This window comes from Salmo salar, chromosome 03, assembly GCF_965601325.2.
Source record: "Salmo salar chromosome 03, fSalSal1, whole genome shotgun sequence".
NCBI lineage: Eukaryota > Metazoa > Chordata > Actinopteri > Salmoniformes > Salmonidae > Salmo > Salmo salar.
Window position 1 is genome coordinate 27425427 of NC_138293.1, and position 18251 is coordinate 27443677.

General features: G+C 43.8%; 1 protein-coding gene across 5 annotated transcripts in view; it reads left to right on the forward strand.

The window, feature by feature from the left end:
- LOC106599334 (sickle tail protein) overlaps positions 1–17837 on the forward strand; it is a 54326-nt gene extending 36489 nt beyond the window's left edge. For 3 of the 5 annotated variants that reach the window (XM_082973391.1, XM_082973392.1, XM_082973395.1), the window contains 14 exons: positions 355–482; positions 644–813; positions 1634–1818; positions 3395–3531; positions 3813–3960; positions 4052–4580; positions 5021–5312; positions 5497–5753; positions 6019–6189; positions 10801–10920; positions 12428–12511; positions 13111–14745; positions 15406–15543; positions 16247–17837. In XM_082973391.1, coding sequence (XP_082829517.1) covers positions 355–482; positions 644–813; positions 1634–1818; positions 3395–3531; positions 3813–3960; positions 4052–4580; positions 5021–5312; positions 5497–5753; positions 6019–6189; positions 10801–10920; positions 12428–12511; positions 13111–14745; positions 15406–15543; positions 16247–16660 — 4408 coding nt within the window. In that variant the 3' untranslated portion in view covers positions 16661–17837. The remainder of the gene's footprint in view (positions 1–354; positions 483–643; positions 814–1633; positions 1819–3394; positions 3532–3812; positions 3961–4051; positions 4581–5020; positions 5313–5496; positions 5754–6018; positions 6190–10800; positions 10921–12427; positions 12512–13110; positions 14746–15405; positions 15544–16246) is intronic. The other 2 variants (XM_082973396.1, XM_082973394.1) reach the window with 2 other exon arrangements.
- The last annotated feature ends 414 nt before the right edge of the window (positions 17838–18251 follow it).

Here is an 18251-nt window from a genome sequence, read left to right on the forward strand (position 1 = left end):
TAGCACAGTATTATGAACTACATAGCACTGTATTGTGAAGTAAATAGCTCTGTATTGTTAACTATGTATTGTTTGGGGCGGCAGTTAGCCTAGTGGTTAGAGTGTTGGACCAGTAACCAAAAGGTTGCTCGATCTAATCCCTGAGCTGACATGGTAAAAATCTGTTGTTCTGCCCCTGAACAAGGCAGTTAACCCACTGTTCCTAGGCCATCATTGTAAATAATAATTTGTTCTTAACTGATTTGCCTAGTTGAATAAATAAATATTAAAAACACATACAAACTACATAGCACAGTATTGTGAACTACATAGCACAGTATTGTTTTGGGCCAAACATGTATTGTTTTTTGGCAGTGAGCGAATGAAGGCCATGGAACAACAGATCGCCAGTCTTGCTGGCCTTGTTCAGCATGCACTTTTTATTGGGCCAGCTGAGAGAGATGGGAGGACTGCTTCTCCTTTCCATGTAAACAACAGTGCAGGTAACTGTTATTACACGACTGTATTAGTGTTACAAAGTCAGTGTTGTATTTGTTTTTTTGTTGTTCCATACATGGTTAATGAAAGTTATTTTGTATCTTCCTTATTTTAATCCCACATTACAGTTACTCATAGAGTTGTGTCTATCTGATCTGATATGTAGGAGTGTCACCAGTTCCTGCAGCCAGAACCCCAGCCCTCCTGGCAGACGCCTCCAGTGCTCTAGTCTCTCAGGCCCATCCCCCTGACCCCGCCCTGCAGGTCACACTGACCACTGTCAGGATGAACGTCACTGATCTGCGACAGCAGCTGCATCAACTCAGACAGCTACAGGTAGTCAAGCCACTTGCACATTACATTAATCCGTTATCTGTATAGATACAATGTACAGATAACTCTGCCAAAATAAAGGAAACTCCAAAATAAAGTACCTTGATGAAGTGCCAGAACAGCTTCAATGCACCTTAGCATAGATTCTACAAGTATCTGGAACTCTACTGGAAGGATGTGACACTATTATTCCACCATCATTTGGTGTTTTGTTGATGGTGGTGGAAAACGCTGTCTCCAGAATTTCCTATAAGTGTTCAATTGGGTTGAGATCTGGTGACTGAGACGGCGATGGCATATGGTTAACATCGTTTTCATGCTCATCAAACCATTCAGTGACCACTCGTGCCCTGTGGATGGAGTCCTTGTCATTGTATGGGGGCATAGCCATGGTAGCCAAAATAATGGCCTGCCCAGCATATTTATACATGACCCTGAGCACGATGGGAAATTAATTGCTTAATTAACTCAGGAACCACACCTGTTTGGAAGAACCTGCTTTGAATAGACTGTCTATCCCTTGTTTACTCAAGTGTTTCCATTATTTTGGCAGTTACCTGGACATGTACACAGCATATTTTTATGAGGTGTGTGGTTGTATGTGTTCAACAGCTTTGGGTACTCAAGCCACACATCACGATCATCCAAATCTGCATATATACAGTATATCTTAATTAGGTTTTTATGTCGTCCTCCAAAAACAAGTTCAGCCATTACATTCATCACATTCATCCATCAAATAGATGTATATTAGTCATTAGATATACTGTTTGTAATACCACCGAGAGTCCTGAGACCAGTGGGTGTAATGATCCATCCACAGATGCAGAACCAGGACAGTGTGAGGGTGATGCTGAAGAGAGCGGGGCAGGAGCTGACTGGGGTTATGTCTGAGACCTTACAGAGACAGCAGCATGAGACAGAGCCTGCCCAGAGACAGAGGACCACAGTGGATGAGGAGAGACACAAGTACCTGGCCATGGAGGAGAGAGTACTGGCCCAGCTCAGGTAAGGGTTTGGAAGTATTGTAGAGCCCCACAAACTGATTGACAGGATAGACATTCAATGAGGGCATTGACTTTCTGTTGCCTATCTTACTTTTGCACACTCATCGGTGCTAGTAAAATGAGAGTAAATAATATGATCTTAGGTTCAAGTTCAAGTTTCAAGTTTTATTAGTCGTATGTACAGGATACACATGGTATACACCGTTCAACCAAATGCTTACTTGCATACTTAAATATTCTGATTTTAAAGCATCGGATTAGAATTCTAATTTGATGTGCTATGGTAGCCTTTCAACATTACAATTGAAACAATAAACGGTAATCAGACGATAGTAATCCGCTCCAGATGCCGTATTTGTTTTTTTATGTGGCTGAACTGCAGCTGCTGAAACTAACATTGTGAACGAACTGCGTTATCTGATGTTGAAAAGTGAAGTCATATAATTACCCAATTAGTTTCAGCTAAAGTGGGATTAATAAATCAACTGTGGTTATGCAATCGGTTTCCAGTGATATAGTAAATGTTACGCAGAAAATGAGTCATCCTCCTATAGCTCCTCCCACCAGCCTCCTCTGACCGGTATGTGGTGCATACAGTATCCCAGCTATGGAATGAGTCATTGGTGTTCTGCCACAAATGTCTAATAATGTTGCACAATGTTTAAATATGCTAATGAGGCGGTTTCCTTTGTGATCTGGGGGGACTGTGTTACAGACTGTGATAGGAGAGATAAATAATGGAGGCAATGTCAGCTCATTGGACTAAATTCATCTTGGGAAAAGGCTCACTGGGGGTGTTAGAAAAAACCTGTTGAACAACTGTTATCATATACTGTATATAGCTGTTATGTAATCTTGAGAGCACCGTTTGGATGGGAAAACAGATATTGGGAAACAGCTATTTGTCACACTTTCTCACGCTTACCATAGTTATTTTGGATAGTGAGTCCCTTTTCGGTCCAGACATGCATGTACTTGCTTTTTGACTTTGGATGAAGCATTGTTGCTTCAGAAGAATCCAACCGTTATGGTCATTTCACATTCGTTCATTTCAGCAGAAATTGAATTGACTAAAATAAGTTTACATTAGTCATGGTCATCGTTCTGCATCTGGCTGTTAAACACCTGTTTTGAGTATTTTGATTGCAGCAGCTGACACAGAGACTGCTCTTGTCAGACTGTTGTCAACAAACAGCTTCTGACTGAGCATATCAAACAGGTTTCTACTCTGTCGCATAACATCAGAGCTAGCTTAAAACTGGATCGAAGGGTAATGGGAAGCTTAGGTTTTTAAACATGACCTTGTCTATAACATTATACTGCAAAAGATTGAAATCAATTGTATGTCTTGAACTCAACGTTTTCTGCCATCTTGTCTATTGCTGTTATTACATTAGGATAAATCACCATGCAAAAACTACAGTGGCTATGAGAAGTGAAAAACTGAACAATTTATTAATTTAATCATAACATAGGGCCAGGCCAATCTCCAACATCTTTCCTTGTCACTCCATGCATGACAATTGTTTTTACTGTAATGTAATGGCCAGATGTGTAACCAAACCTATGTCTCTCAGGGAGCTTGAGGAGTACGTAGACTGTCTGAGAAGAGACTTGTCCTCTTGCCCAGGTCAGCTGTCAGTCACCCTCAGGGATGTGGAGGAGGGAGCTGTCAACCTCAGGAGGGTGGGAGAGGTCTTGGCTGGGCTTAAAGGTGAGCACTGTCTGGAGCTGCAGCTAGAGGTTAGCACATCATCGACCACAGGTAGAAGATGTGCAAGCGGTTCAGAGTTACCGATAGCAGGAGTTATTCCACAGCCACAGTAGCAGCATTAATCATATCCAATAGTTATTCACAGCCAGTTATATCATGTTTTAAGGTAAGGGTTAGCTGATGCCTCTTTGAATGTGTGACAACATTTGGATTGATGGCCCAACTACCGCCTCCCTCTCCCCCTCTCCCTCCCTCCCCCTCTCCCTCCCTCCCTTCATCAGGTGAGTTTCCTAGCCTGCAGGGGAAGATGCGGACAGTTCTGCGTGGGGAGGTAGAGGCAGTGCACTTTCTGAAGGAGGAGCCTCACAAGATGGACAGCATGCTTAAGAGGGTCAAAGCCCTGACGGAAGCTCTCAGCGGTCTCAGAAGGTACATGCTGCCCCTGTATGTCCTCCATAACATGTAAGAGGATGATTGATGATCTGAGTAGTCGAATAAAGTAATGTTGCGTTCCCTTCAGATGTGTCACAGAGAATCATCCTCAAGATCCCGAGCCTGGAGCAGCCAAAGCATTCATAGAGGGGGCTGTAGAGCCTGCCATTGCCCAGTCTGACCCCCCAATGAGGAATCGCCCCACTGTGGAGTCCCCCAAACCCCAGCCCAGGTCCTCTGTCAGACCGCCCCTACCCCAGCTCCAGGGCCAGAACCCGGCAGGCAGGCCAGACATGGCCCCCACGTCTCCTGTCGTCATCCACCGTGTGAAGAGCTCTCCCGTCAATATGCAACCGTGTCAGCACTCAGTGGCCCTGCCGCATCACCACCACCCCAGCCCCCCGCTGACCCCCACCCATGGCAGAGACTCCCCCACCGTGGCCAAGGTCAGTCCCCGCAGCCGGGAGAACAGCCCGGCCCTGCAGAAGAGAATGATCACCTGGTGCGGAGATGGACCGGCCCCCATGGCTAGCAGCACTGAGACCACCACACAACCACCTGGCTCAGCGGAGAACCAAACCAACAGGGGCAGCAAAAACAGAGTCATGGACATCCAGGTAGTCATCCGTCTGATATATAATCTCAGCAATTATCTAATTGACTTAAATGAGACAAGGTGTCTTAGGTTGAACTGGAGAGTGTCTATAAACCTCAGTGGTCTGTTACTTACTGTGTAATATAAACATAGAGCATAGTATAACTTATTAATCATAGGCTTCTACATTTACATTTTAGTCATTTAGCAGACGCTCTTATCCAGAGCGACTTACAGTGGTGAATGCATACATTTCATACATTCTTTTTTCTGTGCTGGCCCACCGTGGGAATCGAACCCACAACCCTGGCGTTGCAAACACCATGCGTTGCAAACACCATGCTCTACCAACAGGGAAGGCCCTGTACCAGTTCTCTCAGAAAGTAATCTCAGCAAAGTGCGTCTAAATTTCAGATTGGTATGAATTGAGATGTCTGGTCCTCTCTCTCTCCCACCACATAGGCTGCAGAGAGAGAGGGGGACCTGGAGGAGGGGAGGCCACCACAGAGATCAGCCACCTCTGCTGGGAGTCAGTTTGAGCAGATTCTCCAGGAGGCCCAGGCCAGCCTAATGAGGGCCATCCCCGACCTAGAGTTGACCGAGACAAGGAGGAGTGAGTCTCAGTCTCCCAATCCACCCCTAGCTCCAGACCAGCCATCTCTCCCCCAGACCCTCCCAGACCCAAAGATGCCCCTCAACAGTCCACTGCTAGACGAGATGGATGTCCCTCAACCTACTGAGGCGTCTCTTCCAGGTAAGAAACTTTGGAAGTTAATAGATGCATTAAATTGTTGGAAACTATGGAAGAACATGTGTTCTGTTTTATTTGGGTTCAGTTTAGGATTAGTATCTTGACTAAATGTAAAGATATATCAATCTTTTTTTCTGTTTTGTAAAGTACAGTACATTGTCTGTGTCTGTGTGTCGTCGTCTGACAGAACCCGCTCAGCCAGCTAATGTGGCTTCTGAGATGACTGTTCAGAGCAGCCCTGAGCGACCACACAGGCCTATGGTTGAGAAGCCTCGCAGGCCCAGTGTGGAGAGAGAGATGAGGAACAGCCCAGAGAAAGCAGGGAAGTCCCCTCCACCGCCCCCACCACGGAGGTTCTTCACCCCACCATCAAGCCCTGGGCTGACCACAGGGAGGTCTGGAGAAGTCGTCTTTACTTCCAGAAAGGAAGCCGCCGCCACACGGGTGTGTGACTCATTTGTTTGGTAGTTTCCCTAGTCGAGCAGCATTCCAAGACATTTGTCTTCAAAATGATAACCTCAGTATCTAGAAATAAGCATTCAACATGTGACCCAACGTTCATGTACATAATATTTGTAACACTGCAAGTCAAATGGAATCTTTAGTAGTGTATGCAGACTATGCCCATATGACCTAGTGGGAGATAGAGTGTCAATTAATTCAAGACAGTTTTCCAGTGGCCAAGTCAGTGTTTTACTATCCCATTCAGAACGATGAAGAGGAGGTGTTCCTTCAACCCAGTCCCAAACCCACCAGACAGCTCCCAGAGGTCAAGCCCAAACCCCAAACCACATCTGTTATCACAGCCTCAGCTGAGCCAGAGGAAGAGGAGGACGAAGAAGAGGATGAGGAGGAGGATACATTCATGAAGGAACTACAGGTAAATAAACACTCTGTCAGATACAGTTGAAGTCGGAAGTTTACATACACCTTAGCCAAATGCATTTAAACTCAGTTTTTCACAATTCCTGACATTTAATCCAAGTAAAAATTCCAGGTCTTAGGTCAGTTAGGATCACCACTTTCTTTTAAGAATGTGAAATGTCAGAACAATAGTAGAGAGAATTATTTATTTCAGCTTTTATTTCTTTCATTACATTCCCAGTGGGTCAGAAGTTTACATACACTCAATTAGTATTTGGTAGCATTGCCTTTAAATGGTTTACCTTGGGTCAAACGTTTCGGTTAGCCTTCCACAAGCTTCCCACAATAAGTTGGGTGAATTTTGGCCCATTCCTCCTGACAGAGCTGGTGTAACTGAGTCAGGTTTGTAGGCCTCCTTACTCGCACACGCTTTTTCAGTTCTGCCCACAAATCTTCTATAGGATTGAGGTCAGGGCTTTGTGATGGCCACTCCAATACCTTGACTTTGTTGTCCTTAAGACATTTTGCCACAACTTTGGAATTATGCTTGGGGTCATTGTCCATTTGGAAGACCCATTTGCGACCAAGCTTTAACTTCCTGACTGATGTCTTGAGATGTTGCTTCAATACATCCACATAATTTTCCATCCTCGTGATGCCATCTATTTTGTGAAGTGCACTAGTCCCTCCTGCAGCAAAGCACCCCCACAATATGATGTTGCTACCCCCGTGCTTCACGGTTGGGATGGTGTACTTCGGCTTGCAAACCTCCCCCTTTTTCCTCCAAACATAACGATGGTCATTATGGCCAAACAGTTCTATTTTTGTTTCATCAGACCAGAGGACATTTCTCCAAAAAGTATGATCTTTGTCCCCATGTGCAGTTGCAAACCGTAGTCTGGCTTTTTTATGGCGGTTTTGGAGCAGTGGTTTCTTCCTTGCTGAGCGGCCTTTCAGGTTATGTTGATATAGGACTCATTTTACTATGGATATAGATACTTCTGTACCTGTTTCCTCCAGCATCTTCACAAGGTCCTTTGCTGTTGTTCTGGGATTGATTTGCACTTTTTGCACCAAAGTACGTTCATCTCTAGGAGACAGAACGCGTCTCCTTCCTGAGTGGTAAGACGGCTGCGTGGTCCAATGTGGTTTATACTTGCGTACTATTGTTTGTACAGATGAACGTGGTACCTTCAGGCGTTTGGAAATTGCTCCCTAGGATGAACCAGACTTGTGGAGGTCTACCATTTTGTTCTGAGGTCTTGGCTGATTTCTTTTGATTTTCCCATGATGTCAAGCAAGTTTGAAGTTTGAAGGTAGACCTTGAAATCTATCCACAGGTACACCTCCAATTGACTCAAATGATGTCAATTAGCCTATCAGAAGCTTCTAAAGCCATGACATTATTTTCTGGAATTTTCCAAGCTGTTTAAAGGCACAGACAACTTAGTGTATGTAAACTTCTGACCCACTGGAATTGTGATACAGTGAATTATAAGTGAAATAATCTGTCTGTAAACAATTGTTGGTAAAATTACTTGTGTCATGCACAAAGTAGATGTCCTAACCGACTTGCCAAAACTATAGTTTGTTAACAAGAAATGTGTGGAGTGGTTGAAAAACGAGTTTTAATGACTCCAACCTAAGTGTATGTAAACTTCCGTCTTCAACTGTACATACCACAAATGCACTACATGACCAAAAGTATGTGGACACCTACTCGTCGAATATCTCATTCCAAAATCATGGGCATTAATATGGAGTTGGTCCCTCCTTTGCTGCTATAACAGCCTCCACTCTTCTGGGAAGGCTTTCCACTTGATGTTGGAACATTGCTGCAGGGACTTGCTTCCATTCGGGGACTTGCTTCCATTCAGCCACAAGAGCATTGGGGAGGTCGGGCACTGATGTTGGGCATTTAGGCCTGGCTCGCAGACGGCGTTCCAATTCAACCCAAAGGTGTTCGATGGGGTTGAGGTCAGTGCTCTGTGCAAGCCAGTCAAGCTTTTCCACACCGATCTCAACAAAGGGGCATTGTCATGCTGAAACAGGAAAGGGCCTTCCCCAAACTGTTGCCACAAAGTTGGAAGCACAGCATCGTCTAGAATGTATGCTGTAGCGTTAAGATTTCCCTTCACTGGAACTAAGGGGCCTAGCCCGAACCATGAAAAATAACCCCAGACCATTATTCCTCTTCCACCAAACTTTACAGTTGGTTCTATGCATTTGGACAGGTAGCGTTCTCCTGGCATCCACCACACCCAGATTTGTCTGTCGGACTGCCAGATGGTAAGCATGATTCATCACTCCAGAGAACGCATTTCCGGTGCTCCAGAGTCCAATGGTGGCGAGCATTACACCACTCCAGCCAATGCTTGGTATTGCACATGGTGATCTGAGGCTTGTGTGTGGCTGCTCGGCCATGGAAACCCATTTCATGAACCTCCTGACAAATAGTTATTGTGCTGACTTTGCTTCCAGAGGCAGTTTGGAACTCTGTAGTGAGTGTTGCAACCGAGGACAGACAATTTTTACGCACTACACGTTTCAGCACAGTCCCGTTCTGTGAGCTTGTGTGGCCTACCACTTTTCGGGCTGAGCCATTGTTGCTCCTAGATGTTCCCACTTCATAATAACAGCACTTACAGTTGACTGGGGCAGCTCTAGCAGGGCAGAAATGTAATGAACTGACTTGTTGGAAAGGTGGCATCCTATGACGATTCCATGTTGAAAGTCACTGAGCTCTTCAGTAAGGCCATTCTACTGCCAATGTTTGTCTATGGAGATCACATGGCTGTGCGCTCAATTTTATACACTTGTCAGAAATGGGTGTGGCTGAAATAGCCAAATCCACTCATTTGAAGGCATGTCCACATACCTTTGTCTATATAGTGTATGTACAAAGCATTTGACCATTTTGGACCTTTTAACATAAACATTAACACTAGTGTAGATGCATTACGACACTGAACAAAAATAGAAATGCAACAATTTGCAATCTTTCCTTACATTTTTATTTAACTAGGCAAGTCAGTTAAGAACCAATTCTTATTTACAATGATGGCCTAGGAACAGTGGGTTAACTGCCTTGTTCAGAGGCGGAATGACAGATTTTTACCTTGTCCGCTAATTGGATTCGATCTAGCAACCTTTCGGTTACTGGCCCAATGCTTTAAACGCTAGGCTACCTGCCGCCCCAGTTACAGTTCATATAAGAAACTGAGTCAATTTAAATAAATTCATTAGGCCCTGACCTATGGATTTCACATGACTGGGAAGACAGATATATATCTGTTGCTCATAGATACGTCATGTAGAGCGACACATCTCCTTTCCATAAAATTGATCAGGCTGTTGATTGTAGCCTGTGGAATGTTGTCCCACAGCTCTTCAATGGCTATGCGTAGTTGCTGGATATTGGTGGGAACTGGAACACGCTGTCATACATGTAGATCCAGAACATCCCAAAAATGTTCAATGGGTGACATGTCTGGTGAGTATGCAGGCCATGGAAGAACTGGGACATTTTCAGCTTCCAGGAATTGTGTACAGATCCTTTCCACATGGGGCCGTGCATTGTCATGCTGAAACATGAGTTGATGACAGCGGAATGTCATGACAATGGGCCTCAGGATCTCGTCATGGTATCTCTGTGCATTCCATTTGCCATTGATAAAATACAATTGTGGGGCACTGTTCACAATGTTGATATCAGCAAACCGCTCGCCCACACGACGCCATACATGCTGTCTGCCATCTACCCAGTACAGTTGAAACCGGGATTCATCAGTGAAGAGCACGCTTGTCCAGTGTGCCCGTGGCCATCAAAGGTGGGCATTTGCCCGCTGAAGTCGGTTACGACGCCGAACTGCAGCCAGGTCAAGTCCCTGGTGAGGATGACGAACACACATGAGCTTCCCTGAGCCGGTTTCTGACAGTTTGTGCAAAAATTATTCGGTTGTGCAAACCCACAGTTTCATCAGCTGTCTGGGTTGGCGACAATCCCGCAGATGAAGAAGCCGGATGTGGAAGTCCTGGGCTAGAGTGGTTGCACGTGGTATGCGGTTGTGAGGCCGGTTGGACGTTCAGCCACATTTTCTAAAATGACGTTGGAAGCGGCTTATAGTAGAGAAATTAACACTAAATTCATGCCAAATGCACGCTCCCTCAAGACTTGAGACATCTCTGGCATTGTGTTGTATGACAAAACTACACATTTTAAAGTGGCCTTTTATTGTCCTCAGCACAAGGCGCACTTGTGTAATGCTGTTTAATAAGCTTTTTGATAAGCCAAACTGTCAGGTGGATGGATTATTTTAGCGAAGGAGAAATGCTCACTAACAGGGATGTAAACAAATTTCAGCACAACATTTGAGAGAAATAAGCTTTTTGGGCATATGAAAAATTCCTGGGATCTTTAATTTCAGCTCATGAAACATGGGACCAACACTTTACATGTTTGTCGCCTTCTGTTGTTCAATGGAGGAATGTCTGTGTGAACAAGAATAAGTGCAGCCAAATACATCAGATAGTGTGATATTTAACTCAGCCTTTGTTGTACAGCCACAGAGCCCTTGTCATGCGATCTGGAATCTGTGATCTAATCAGTGCACTTTGACCTCCTCAGGTGTTTCAGAAGTGCATTCTTAGAGATGTAGGCACAAAGTGCGTTGTAGACCTCACAAGCACTGCATCCCAAGTCAGACAGATTACACCAGAGCTCCCCCTCTCACCCAAAGTCCCTAAGGTAACAGATGCCCTATTACTAATCCCCTGTGTGTGGTGTGCCTATGGTCTGACCTGAGGCCTGTACTCATTGCTTGTATAGTGCATTTGGAAAGTATTCAGATCTCTTGACTTTTTACACATTTTGTTACGCTACAGCCTTATTCTAAAATTGATTAAATTGTTATTTTTCCTCATCAATCTACACACAATTCCCCATAATCACAAAGCAAAAACATTGTATTTTCTTATTTTAGCAAATGTATAAAAAAATTATGAACTGAAATATCACATTTAGATAAGTATTCAGACCCTTTACTCAGTACTTTGTTGAAGCATCTTTCGCAGCGATTACAACCTCAAGTCTTCTTGGGTACTGAGGGGTGGCTTCCGTCTGGCCACTCTACCATAAAGGCCTGATTGGTGGAGTGATATAGAGATGGTTGTCCTTCTGGAAGATTCTCCCATCTCCACAGAAGAATTCTGGAGCTCTATCAGAATGACCATCGGGTTTTTGGTCACCTCCCTGACCAAGGCTCTTCTCCCCCGATTGCTCAGTTTGGCCAGGCGGCCAGCTCTAGGAAGAGTCTTGGTGGTTCCGAACTTCTTCCATTTAAGAGGAGGCCACTGTGTTCTTGGGGATCTTCAAAGCTGCAGAAATGTTTTTGTACCCTTCCCCAGATCTGTGCCTCGACACAATCCTGTCTCAAAGCTCTACGGACAATTCCTTCGACCTCATGGCTTGGTTTTTGCTCTGACATGCGCTGTCAACTGTAGACAGGTGTGTGCCTTTCCAAATCATGTCCAATCAATTTAATTTACCAAAGGTGGACTCCAATCAAGTTGTAGAAACATCTCAAGGATGTTGAATTGAAACGGGATGTACCTGAGCTCAATTTCGATTGTCATAGCAAAAGGTCTGAATACTTATGTAAATAAGGTTGTATTTTTATTCACTGCTTATCTAGGCCTCTAACACTAATTTGATCTGGGTCCTGGCTGTCTGTGCTTACAGCTTCATCAGCCTCTGAATCTGGTCTAAGCTTGGATCAAGAGCTTGCTTTTGATTGAATGTGCTTCTGAATACTGGTCTGACTGCCACTCAGTGCTGTGTTTTGCTATTGCTGCTGGAATGGCCTGGGGGCCAGAGGTTTGGTGTTTCTCCTGTTTTCTTCTCTCTCTCATGTTATCTCTGCATTTCAAAGAATTGGCTGATGTCTCATATAAAGATGTATGGTGTCTTTTGGTGTTGGAAAATATATGCTCTTGATTTCCAGTTCCCTTCCACTCTGAGATTACGGACTAATCATTCACACTGTGCAGTGTTCTTGCCTGGCTTTGTGAATGAATCTACATCTGATATTTTGTTCTCTTATCACACTCGTATCACATTGTGCTTGACTCTATTTCCCTTAGTGTTCTACGCATGCTCTCTTGGCTGCCATGGCTGGTCTCTTCACTGTAAATGAAAGTGTTAACTGAATTCAAAGTGCTGTTGTGCAATGATTTTATCCCCTAAACTGTCCTAGGAGAGTCAGGAGAACCAGGGTAAAGAAAAAAGTGTGCTCAACACCGATGAAAACAGATTTGACACTGTACCAAAGAGTCCCAGGGTAAGTCTTTCATCCCCATATTACCCATGTTCCTCAGTCTGAATACAGTATATACAGGTAACTGCCAAAATAAAGGAAACACCCACATCAAGTGTCTTAATAGGGCGTTGGGGCACCACGAGTGGCCAGAACAGCTTCAATGCGCCTTGGCATAGTATCTACAAGTGTCTGGAACTATATTGGAGGGATGCGACACCATTCTTCCATGAGAAATTCCATCATTTGGTGTTTTGTTTATGGTGGTCGTGGAAAACATTTCCGCGGGAACCGCTCCAAAATCTCCCATAAGTGTTCAGTTGGGTTGAGATCTGATGACTGAGACACACAGACACTCTTTAAACCCTCTACGCTCTTTTGAAACCCCTCTTTTAAAGTCACTGAGATCTCTTCTTCTAGCCATGGTAGCCAAAATAATGGTCAACTGACCCTAAGCATGATGGGATGTTTTAATTGTTTAATTAACACAGGAACCACACCTGTGTGGAAGCACCTGCTTTCATTATACGTTGTATTCCTAAATTACTCAGTGATTCCTTTATTTTGGCAGTTAGCTGTATATTTTTTTTATGTTAATAGATATTTCCCTCCTTTTTTTCCAGGTCATGTATTATGTTATGGGACAGATATCCAATGAAAAGCCTCCATCGGGAAGAACAGACCAGTCGGAAGGCAGAGAGGGAACAGTGTCCCCCTCACAGGTGGCAAACACAAATACGCTTGACTCCCAGCAGCCAGAGTTACTAACAGCAGACGAGTCACCTCTAGTGGTGGAGTGCCAAGATTGTCCTCCTAAAACACAAAAGATAGCAGTTGGAGAAGATAGTGAGAAGGCGAGCCTCGTAGATGAGAATGACCTGAAGGATCCTGTTGAGAGTCAGAAAGAGGAGGTGGCTGAACCTGTGTGTTCTCCAATACCTGCAGAGAAGAAGGACTTACCTGCACCTACTGAATTGAGCACTCATCCTGCTAACAGTATACCATCATCTCCACCAGTACCAGTAATCCAGCCTATGACTATTATAGCTCAGGAGGGTTCAGGTAGTCCAGTGTCTCCTCCACCAGTAAAGAGTGTGAACCTGGATGACAGCCAGAGCCAGCAGGTAGTATTTAGGTCATCCAGAGGCAGAGCACCACGGTATGTAGAGGAGAGCAGCAGCCTGAGCCCTGAGCTCCCCGACGAGGAGGGCTCTCCTCCCCCTGAGAACATCTCCTTCATGATGATTACCAGCAACAGAGTGCAGGCTCTGTCCACCAGGCAGTACCAGGAGATAGTAAGTAGTACCAACGGATCCGAGGTTCAGACCATCAAGGTGGGGAACAACACCACCACCAGCGTCAGCCAGGAGGAGCACTGTGGCTTCGACAGGAAGCCTGTGATCATCATATTCGACGAGCCCATGGACATCCGGTCGGCCTACAAGCGTATGTCCACCATCTTTGAGTGTGAGGAGGAGCTGGATGTGATGCTGCACCAGAAGAGCATCGAAGAGGAGAACGAGGAAGCAGAGAAGAATGTACCTCAGGTAAAGCCTAACACTGATCTCCAACAGGCAAACAAGACAGCAGTGACAGAAAACACTGCACGCGGTCACAGTAATACTCCCGCTGTGGTTGCGCAACAGACAAGTACATCAGAGTGCTCATCGCCAGAACAGTCTAAAACAGAGTCCTCAAATGGCAGCAAACCAGAGTCCAAAAATAAGTTCAAATTCAAGTTCCCCACCAAAAAGATGGCGGCCATCAGCCAAGCGATTCGCACTGGGACCAAAACAGGCAAGAAGACGCTCCAGGTAGTGGTCTATGAGGACGGGGAGGACGGACACATGAAGGAGACCAAGAGGTTTGAGATCAACAGCAGCAGCAAACCCCAAACTGACTCCAGTCACCTCACCACTGTGAATAACGTAATGTCATCAAGCACTTTCAACTGGTCAAACTCTAAACGCAGGACAGAGGCGATCTGTAAGAACACCTACGAGTCCAGAAACAGTTTAGATGAGACCATTAAAAAGCGGGAGATCACCGTGGAGAATATAAGCCCCTCTGCGCTTAAGATAGACTCCTGTGAAGAGTCTCCATCCACTGTGAAACTCAAACAAGAGAGGGAGGGCAATCCCTCCAAGAGGTCTGCCCCTCCACAGGTCTCTCAGTCCCTTAATCCTCAGAGTAAGAAGTCCAAAACACAACTTCCACAGCTTCCCAGACCGTCCATCACGAGCAGCTCCAAGAAACAGGTCTCTCTTAAAGTTGCTTCCCTCTAACTGCACTGGTGGCTGGGTCCCTCTGAGGGCTGGGCTGGTGGCTGGGTCCCTGGTAGATTCTCAACCTCTAACCAATAAAGATTAACATGTTTTTCAGGTGTTGCTGGGGATACAACTGGGATCTACCTCTGCTTATAAGCTGTCTTTGTGGTGTCAGCTGACATGATTGTTGTCCCTTGGGATCTGGGTTGCTATGATGTGTTTTTGTGGACTTTGAACAGTTAACTTTGTCTGGATCAAAGTGATAGGCTTTAAAATGACTGGCTTTATACTGTACTTGTGGTTCCGTTGTGCATGCTCTGCTCTCAGAGTTGGTGCAGGTTGGTCAGTGGTTCCCAAACTTGGAAAAAAGTTGTGTACCCATAACTTGACCCACTAGCTCCCTACATATATAAAATAAAATACAGGTGAACACAAAATCCACCATTACAGATAGTGTCTCAGGCTACGCCCTAGAGCTACCCCTGCTTGTACCCCAGTTTGGGAAACACAAACCTACAGTAAGCATGCTGTAATCTTGTTTCTGGATACAGGTTTTTCTTTGTTGTTGCTTCGGCTCTTAGGTGTTTTCACAATCCGTCCCTAAAATACAGTATAATTTCTGTTTCTTTTTGTCTGTTTGAATATTTACAGAATACCAGTGGCTCTCCTTCTTCAAGTCAGATGTCACTTTCTGCATCTGCAAAGTCCTGGCAGCAACCAGCCGGGTCAGCTGACAAACCAGGAGGAAAAGCTCAGAAGCTCCAGGGCAATCAGAAGCAGTTTCGACAGGTAGTTTTACTATAAGATGGCCTGGGTCAGGAAGTATTCGAGCAACCACTTTCATGATGTAGAGAAGTGCGTTCATGTAAAGCATTGGAAACTGTACAATTATAGGATGTTTGTTGAATCCATGAGTTCTCTGTCTTGTTCTCCTATGTCTTCAAGACCTTTTGACTTACTATATGTACCCTCTTCACCTCTATATGCTCCATGAGCATGCTCAGCATGTAACTTTCAGTCCCTTGGAGATGGAGACAAGGATAGAAGATTGCCAAGGATATATTCACTTCACTTTTTGAAGATCTCCTTGAATTAAGCATTTTCATTTTTTGCAAACAAATGCGATTCTCTAAACTTAAACTAAAGCAACTCAAATGATCCATCTAAATTCACCCTCTGTCAGCTGTCCATGTATTCTTTAACCCTCTTCATCTCGCCCTGAGTAGCATGATATTTATGTCATAAACATTGCATGTGCGTGATGAGTTAGTGCATTGAATTGGTTAATTAGGGGGCATCATTAACCCTTTAGATCATTTCCTGACTTCATCCGTTTTACTGTGGTTGTTTATATTTTCAATTAATCATCTATTTTTTGTGTATTTTAGTGCCATCTGTTTGCTTTGTAACATTATGTTTATTTATCTTTGTATAATAACACTTCTTTTGCCTTTCTTGACATTCCATGTCTCCTGCCATCTTTGTTTCGCAGGCCATCAGAAGTACTAAGAAAGCAGGTGGGGATAGTAACCATTCTTTCCTTGCTTTACCTGCTTCTAAGATCCCAGCCTTTTGTCATAGCTCTGGAAAAAACACGTCATCCCCAGATCCTAACTCTGTGCCTAACCCTATTAAATCACATTCATCCTTCCCGTCCTCCTCACACAAGTCTTTCATCCCGTCCCTTAATCTGAGTCGTCTCATCCCTCCTAGCCCGTCTCTCAATGACAGACGTCAAAATCTTTCCCTCTCGTCTCAAACCCAAAATGGCCGACCCAGCCATTTCTCTTACTGCTCATCTTCCTCTTCCTCTTCCAACTCCCCCTCTTCCAACTCATCCTCTTTGTCCCCCACATCCACGTCCTCCACCTCATCCTCCCCTCCCTCCTCTCCCCGACTGCCATGAGTCAAGGTGCAAGGAGTATCCACTACATTGTACATATACCCAGCTTCACCGGTCACAAGATGCAATGTGGACACAGCAGCAAAACCACACACACACCAGCAGCTTCTTTATCCAAGGACATGTCATGATCTTTTTATATCTATATAAATTATAGTGGAGGGAAATGCTGTTTTCATGGCAACATAATACAATTGCAGGGCAGTCTTGTTTCTCTCCATACCTTCCATACGTTTTTGATCATGAACAGTTTGAAAAGAAAATACGTTGACCTGCTTTTCATTCAACACTCCCTTTGAGCAAGAGGACGTTTTTATTTCTGCCTCAGCTTTTGTATGATGATAGCCATATTAACAAGAGAACTACCTTGCATTACAAACGATCAACACAAAAAGGTGCAAACATTCTAGAGTTAATGCTAATGCAGTTTAGTGGTGCTGAAAATCTGGATTTTATTTTTATTGATGTGAGAAATCTTTGGTTTAATTGATGGTGTTGAATATAATGTATATTTTATTTGAATTTGAGTGACAGTTAATATACAGATTTGATCTAAAATAACAATTTATTATATAAAGAAATCAAATGATTTTGGCGATAGATGTAGTATATTACATCTAGCATCAATCATTCACTTGTCATCTGTCAGAGAATCTCTTCTATGCAATGATCTTAGATGTGTAGCGTGTGAGTGGAACTTTAAGGAAAAAAAGAGCTTGGTGATTTATTATGCTTCCTATGCACTGCCAAATCCTTTGAGCTAACAAGACAGCTACTGTACAATCAAAGTGATGTTTAGAGGCCTTTTACGGCAGTAGATGTGGTAAAATGCCAAAGTATTTGGTTTTACAGACCATGTATCTAAGACATGCACTGTGTGGATGTTGTAATGTTTTCCTTTGGGATGGCACCTACTTATTCTACCCAAATAGCTTACTGTGATACTCTTATATTCATATCAGTAACTGGTGTTTACATTCATACTTAGTGACAGAAGTTTACATACGAGTACATTTTAGAGATTTGACATGTATCTGTAATATTAGAGAACTATTGTGTTTACACAACTCATATTTAGTGTTCTCTGATTTTGTAAAGCTGTAAACCATATTGTAAAACTGTATTGTAGAATGAAATACTTGTGAGGTTGAAAAACTAATAAAGGGCTTTCTGTTAGTGATTTGCTGTATGCTTCTGTTTGTTCATGTTATATTAATTTGTGTAATTGTATGAAAATATGTTTACTGGTGTAGGTATGGATGCAAAATCAGTTTGCGCTTCCTATTATTGCCCAACAGAGGGCAATGTACACATGCAATTTTACACAGGAAAGAGGGCAGCCAGACAGCAAAACTCAGGTTTGCGTACCAGTATTTTTCTAATTTTCAGAATAATTTACATAAAATAACTATACGTAAATGTAAAACAGATTTCAAACAGATTTGAAACAGTCCAAAATAAAATGTGTGACATTCTAAAAGAGCTGAAACAATAGATCTTAAGTATGGTCTCTGATTAGGTCATGGATATTGCTCTGACAAAGAAATAAACATGACATAAAAACACATTTAGACTTTACATATATCTGTGAGAG